We start from the raw sequence: 6,632 nt of genomic DNA, 5'->3' as shown, positions 1-6,632 counted from the left end.
CCATGGAGGGGGGGGGGGGAGTGAGCGAGCGGCTGCGTGGTGCTGAGTTGCCAGCCGGGTTAAACCACGACAATGAGTCAACAGTGTTTGCTGAGCCTGGCTCCAGCAGGGGTTGAGATACAGTCTGAAAATCACTCTTATTCTCACAAGAAAGGGGAATTTTCCATTGCTCCAACACAACTAGAAACTAGAACTCCTAGAAAGAGTCCAGAGGAGAGCAACTAGGATGATAAAGGGACTGGAGCACCTTCCCTACGAGGAAAGGCTGAGGGAGCTGGGCTTGTTCAGCCTGGAGAAGAGAAGGCTGAGAGGGGACCTCATCAACACGTACAAATATCTCAAGGGTGCGGGTCACGAGGACAGAGCCAGACTCTTTGCAGTGGTGTCCAGCACCAGGACAAGGGGAAATGGGCACAAACTGAGACATAAGAGGTTCCAGTTGAACGTGAGGAAGAACTTCTTGACTTTGAGGGTGCCTGAGCCCTGGCCCAGGCTGCCCAGGGGGGCTGTGGAGTCTCCTTCTCTGGAGATATTCAACCCCTGCCTGGATAGAGTCCTGTGTAACATGCTCTAGGAGAACCTGCTTTAGCAGGGGGCTTGGACTGGATGATCTCCCGAGGTCCCTTCCAACCCTTGCCATTCTGGGATTCTGTGACTTCAAAGGATGACGCCCCGCAGGCGAATGGAGAACGGGGAGAAGAGAGACACGGCCTCGTGGAAGAGGCAACGCAGGCAAAGAGACTTTAACTTCCAGAAGTTAGAGGGAAGGAGTGGTCAGTGCCCAAGGTGGAGGTCGGAACGGGCGATTCCTGCGCGCGCGCTGCTGTTTACCCGTCCGGGTGTTCAAGATGAAGGTCTCAGCTGGGCTGTCCACACCGGGCACCGTCATCCTAACGTTGACAGGGCTGGGGATGTCGGCACGGTGCGTGTTTCCCACCGCTCCGTTGTACACGCCATTGACGTGGAGGATGTCTCGGTACACACGGGTGCCCAGGTAAGCGTTGGTCACTGTAGCCAGCAGCCGAGGGTCCGAGGGCAGAGAGGTGGAGGTGAACACGGCGGGGTCCTCTTTGCCATCAGCCATTTTTCACCAGGCCAAGCTGCAGAACAACAGCAACAAGGACGGAATCAGGGCCAAGGGTTGAACGGACAAAGTCGGGGCAGGCTGAGCGTGGCCGTGCTGGACACCGGCCAGAAGCGGAGGCCGCATGTTGCTTCTCTCTCTCCCTGTAACTTTGCTGTACCGCCCCACTCAGCGGCCAAGCCGGCTCCTCGCCTGGCCCTGGCCTCCACACGTTCCCAGGGTCTCTATTTCTTTCAGTCTCCCTTCTGACCACCACCAGCGCCTCCACCTGTGGTTTTCCTCCACCCCAGCTTTCCCCCCCAGCGCCTGGACAGGTCTCCTCCACCCGGGCTCGCTTCCTCTTCTGAGGCTTCCCGCGTTCCCCCTTGGCTCTGGCTGTCGCCAGCCGAGGAAGGCGGCTCCTCCAGTCCACCCAGACCCCACAGTGGCTTTGTTGCTTCTCCAGTTTCCCCCCTCTTCCTCTTCTGCTGCCCTCTCTGTGGCAGATTCTCACCAGTTTCTCGCAATACACCACAGCCACCTTCCTCTTCCTCTTCCCCCCCCGCCCAAGGCTCCTCCGTGACGTGATTAGATCGGCCTCAGCGCTCCCCATCTCCCAACTCGCTGTACCCCTGGGCTCCCCTCACTCTTGCATCTCCAGCTCAGTTACCGGCTTGCTGGGGTAGCAGCTTTTTCTTTCATTGCTATATAGATAAACACATTAAAAATGCACTTATATATGATATATAAACACATATATAAATATATATTAAAAGTATATACCCCTATAAACAGCACCTACAAAAGGGAGCTGTGGCTGGCGCCTGCTGGCAGTCCCCAAAATCCCTCCCCGCCAGCAGCCGGCTCCGGCAGCGCCCAGGGGTGGTGCGGTTTCCTCACCCGGAGATTGAATTGTGAGAGAAACCCTCCTCCTGCCTTCAGGAAAGTTCAAAAAACCAGAAGAAAACAAAAAGAAAGGAAGCAAAAAGGGGCGCAGGCAGCGAGGGGGTTGGATCTTGCCTTGGGGCTGGGGCCACGCATGACCCCCGGCCGGGCAGGCGGAGGCTGCTGCCGTGGGGCTCCGGCGTGGGGGAAGGACGGAAGTTGCCCTGCGGGGGAAGAAGGAAGGAAATAACTTTTTTTGCCCCCTTCTTAAAACAACCCGAAGAATAATTAATAAAAGAATAAACCGTGACACGCGGGTGTCTGCTCAGATGGGCTCACCGCTGCCCTGTGCTCCTGGGAAGGGGGAACCGAGAGAGGAAACACCAGCCGCTGATGATTTATCGCCTAAAAGCCGCCCCAGAAAAGCAGCGGCGGCCCGGGCGGAAAGCTGGGGCTGCTCCGGCCACGCTCCGAGCCTTTTCCTCACCCGCTTTCGGAGGGAACGGATCCGGAGCTTGGTTTCAGCACAATTTTTCCCGGCTTCCTTCCCCTGACCCCTCTCCCCCTACCGCAGGACGCTTGGAGCGTACATAGAGATACTGGTCAAAGTATCTGTGATTGATGAATGTGGACAAATGGTTCCTCGGGCCTGAACTCCCTTTGAGGAAAGCAAACTTGGTGTTAGTTTTGCCCCTTTCAACTCTCGTGTTGAGTGAAATGCCGATCATCAATTCAAATTGCCAAACTGCACAGAGTTTAGTTTGATCATATCTGGAAATAGGGAGGTGGGGGTCGGCCTCTTCTCCCTGGTAAACAGATGATAGGACGAGGGGGAATGGTTTAAAGCTGCATCGGGGCAGGGTTAGGTTGGACATTGGGAAAAACTTCTTCACCGAAAGGGCTGTCAGGCTCTGGAATGGGCTGCCCAGGGAGGTGGTCGAGTCCTCATCCCTGGAGGTATTTAAAAGAAGGAGAGAAGAGTGCTCAGGGCCAGGGTTTAGTGGTGGGATGGCAGGGTTGGGTTAAAGGTTGGACTCAATCTTAAAGGTCTTTTCCAACCAAAGCGATTCTATGATTCTATGAAAGCAAGGGGTTTGGGGTGGGTTTTGACTGTTGAGACAAAAATACCTTTTTCTTTCAAAGAGGACACTTGCTTGTATTTCTTTTTTAGCAGATTGTATCTTAAGACATTGAAACCTTTCACCAGGAAATTAACTAAGGTGGCTTTCCATACCTGAAGAATTATTTGGGAATGTTTTATTTTAGTCCCTCTTTCAACAGTTTACCCATGTGAATGTTCAAGGGAAGTGGAAAAAATACACAAAAGCGCAGCTTTGCAGAGAACAAGTAATCTGTGTAAAATTCATAATACAGCCTCTGTGCTGGAATGGGGTTCTCCCAAGAGATCCGTGACTAAATTGGACGGGTGCGGGTCCCCAAGACACCGGAGGTCTCAGCACGGCACCACGTTCCCCAACCACAGCAAAGGCTCACGCTGTCCGTTCCCCTGCAGAGCTTTTTGGAGCTGCCTTGTGCCGCGGGTGAGCGGCTCCCATTACTGGTGAACGCAACGGCCAAAATTCACCCCCTGTTGCGCCCCTCAGCAAAGGGAGGGGACGGCCCCTCCGTAGACACTTGTGCTCCCCATCAAACACAGCGAGCGCAGGACGGCACAGAAGCCGTGCGTTACAAACCCGAGCGCGGGGCGGGGAATGACGGTGGCTTTAAATGGATATTCCCCGCGGATGCCAGGCATCCCTCCAGCTTGCTTGTCAGCCCTCACTGGAGGATGGAGGCTCCCAGACCCACCTTGTTGCTTGATCCCATGCCTCTTCTCTCTCCAAACCTTTCCTGCTCCCTTCCCCACGCCGTCAGCCATCTCCGAGCTCGGCCCAGGTGCGGGGCAGCCCCAGCTTCCTCTTGCCAGCCTTCATGCTCCTGAGAATCACAGAATCCCAAAATGGCAAGGGTTGGAAGGGACCTCGGGAGATCATCCAGTGCCACCCCCCTGCCCAAGCAGGCTCACCCAGAGCAGGGGGCACAGGACAGTGTCCAGGCGGGGGTTGAATATCTCCAGAGAAGGAGACTCCACAGCCCCCCTGGGCAGCCTGGGCCAGGGCTCAGGCACCCTCACAGTCAACAAGTTCTTCCTCACATTCAACTGAAACCTCTTCTGCTTCAGTTTGTGCCCATTGCCCCTTGTCCTGGTGCTGGGCACCACTGCAAAGAGTCTGGCTCCGTCCTCGTGACCCCCACCCTTGAGATATTTGTATGTATTGATGAGGTCCCCTCTCAGCCTTCTCTTCTCCAGGCTGAACAAGCCCAGCTCCCTCAGCCTTTCCTCGTAGGGGAGATGCTCCAGTCCCTTTATCATCCTAGTTGCCCTCCTCTGGACTCTTTCTAGGAGTTCCTCATCTTTCTTGAAGCTTCAAGGTTCCCTCCTCGAGCACTGCCTGTGTCCCGAACGCACCGGAGGGGCCTTGCACCGGCGCTTCCTCCATCCCACCCATGCAGTGCGCTCGGTCCTTGCGGAAGCAAACCTCTCTGGGTGGGAAGATCTGGGGTCCTGTCCTCATGCAGACGCCAACGCCCGACTCCAGCAAAGCTGCCATCAGCGTTAAGCGTGCTTCCTCGGTCCAGCAGCAGTGGAAGACACCGCATCGCACCTGGGGAAGGCGAAAGCTCCTCACGGCTTCCTCCCGAGCGAGGTGGGATGAGCTCCTCGGGATTCAGCCCCGAAGCGAACAGGTACAGCCATCGACAGGAGCAGAGGTGGCGCTGGAGGTGTGGCCTGAGCCTGCAGGGAAGGGAGGGGGGGCCCAGGTAAAGGTGGTGGTGTTTGACCTACCGCCGGGTCCAGCCATGCTGAACAGGACCGAAGGGAAGCTTTTCCAAGGGCACACGTGGCAACACGTCCTGGAGCGGCCTTCATGCCAAAGTCAACCCAGGGAGGAGGCTGAGGAGAAGGAGAAGGAGCAGCAAGGGTGTCCGGGTTAGGAAAAAGCGCTGCCGCACGCCTTCCTTACCGAAACGAGAGGTGGGGAGGGTCAGAGCCCTCTCCTGGGGCAACTGCTCCCGGCTGGCTCCTCACCGGCTCCCCAGACTCACCAGGAGAGCGGCCGAAGAGGCGGATGCTCCCTGCTGGATCGGTCCCACTGCCCCCGGCAGAGCCCAACCCTTGATGTTCGCTCCCAGCTCTCGTCCCTTCGAGGATCCAAAGGCACTCCTTGCCGCAGCAAGCTTAATTCAGTCTTTTCTTTAATCTTCGTGACCGCTGGCTGGTCTGGGGCAAGGGCTGAGCCCGTGCAGGGCAAACACAGGCAGGGCCCCCCCCGTGCCCGGGAGCAGAGGCCCCTTGGGGCTCCGGGATGCAGGCAGGGAAGGGCATTTCGCCCCCAGCAGCCCCACACGCGGCTTCCTCTGCTTTAGTAATGCAATATCACAATATTCTCTTCCAGAAAATCCCTTTTCACAGCAGGCCAAACCCCCTCGAACCCTGCCGGAGTGTTGTCAAGGGAGCAGACCTTGCTGAGGCCAGAAGGGAGGGTTTCCAAAGGCTTCCCTCCTCCCCCCCCGGTTCTTCACCTGCATGGTGCGATTTTCTCCTGGATAAGCCAGGGCCCAGACAAGTTACTCTAAGAATTCCAGGGGAAATCTGGTAACTACAACCATCCCCCGGTCGTTTCTCCAGCTCCTGAAGGATTTTCATCAGTCCTTTTCTTTAGTTCCTGTTCAGGACAAAATCCACATGGATTTACCCCTCACCAACCAGATTATTCTCCTGCTGTTCATAGAAAACGTGACCAAGCCTTTCACAGCTGCCCTGGACCGATGTGGCCATGCTCGCCATCACCCCTCCTGACCCCAGCAATGCTCCCCAGCACGGGTGCTGGCCACAGATCTCCAGGAGCAAAAGAAGATTTCTAGGTAGGCTTTCAGGAAGGGACCAGGGGACAGGAATGCTCCCCCTCCCTCATCCCCTGAAATGCTGAACGCATCAGGGTTGGGGGCAGGAGGGGATCTGAGACCCCTGCTTCGGTGCTAGCAATGGCAGCCTGGCGCAGCTCAGTCCCTGAGCAGCCAGCGCCTTCGTTATAGGATCATTAAGGTTGGAAAAGACCTCCAAGATCACTGAGTCCAACCATCAACCCAACACCCCCACGCCTACTAACCCCTGTCCCAAAGCACCATATCTGCACGGTTTTTGAAGACCTCCAGGGATGGGGACGCCACCACCTCTCTGGGCAGCCCCTTCCGATGCTTGACCACTCTTTCTGTAAAGAATTTTCTCCCAACATCCAACCTAAACCTACGCTGGCACCACTTGAGGCCGTTGTGCTCCGAGTGTTATAAATTCTAAAAAGGCTGAGGGAAGAGGAGGTCCGCTGTCCGGCAGAGCACCGCAGAGGGGTCCCACCCTGCTGGCTGGGGACACGGGTTTTGACCTCAGAGCTGTGGGGAGTTGGGTGCTGCTTAGGAAAAAAAAAAAAACAACAAAAAACAAACAAAAAAAACCCCCCAGAAACAAAACAAACAAACCAAAAAACCAAACAACAAACCCCACACTTCAGGGGAAAAAAAAACCCAAGACGACGTAGTGAGCAATGCGGTTGGACTCTTGCTGTTGAAGAGGTTTCAGCTGCCAAGCCCTCGGGAGGGCGGCAGGCCCCGTGGCGAGGGGTGG

General features: G+C 56.2%; 1 protein-coding gene across 1 annotated transcript in view; it reads right to left on the bottom strand.

Moving 5' to 3' along the window:
* Positions 1-2,045, bottom strand: part of PGGHG (protein-glucosylgalactosylhydroxylysine glucosidase) — a 13,394-nt gene extending 11,349 nt beyond the window's left edge. The window contains exons 1-2 of the mRNA XM_009640591.2: positions 1,964-2,045; positions 832-1,100 (exon numbers count right to left, since the gene is read on the bottom strand). Of these exons, the coding sequence (XP_009638886.1) occupies positions 832-1,084 (253 nt within the window). The 5' untranslated portion in view covers positions 1,085-1,100; positions 1,964-2,045. The remainder of the gene's footprint in view (positions 1-831; positions 1,101-1,963) is intronic.
* Between the last annotated feature and the right edge of the window lie 4,587 nt (positions 2,046-6,632).

The sequence above is a fragment of the Egretta garzetta genome, unplaced genomic scaffold (assembly GCF_000687185.1).
Source record: "Egretta garzetta isolate BGI_Z169 unplaced genomic scaffold, ASM68718v1 scaffold746, whole genome shotgun sequence".
Classification (NCBI taxonomy): domain Eukaryota; kingdom Metazoa; phylum Chordata; class Aves; order Pelecaniformes; family Ardeidae; genus Egretta; species Egretta garzetta.
This window is presented reverse-complemented; position numbering and strand designations above follow the sequence as displayed.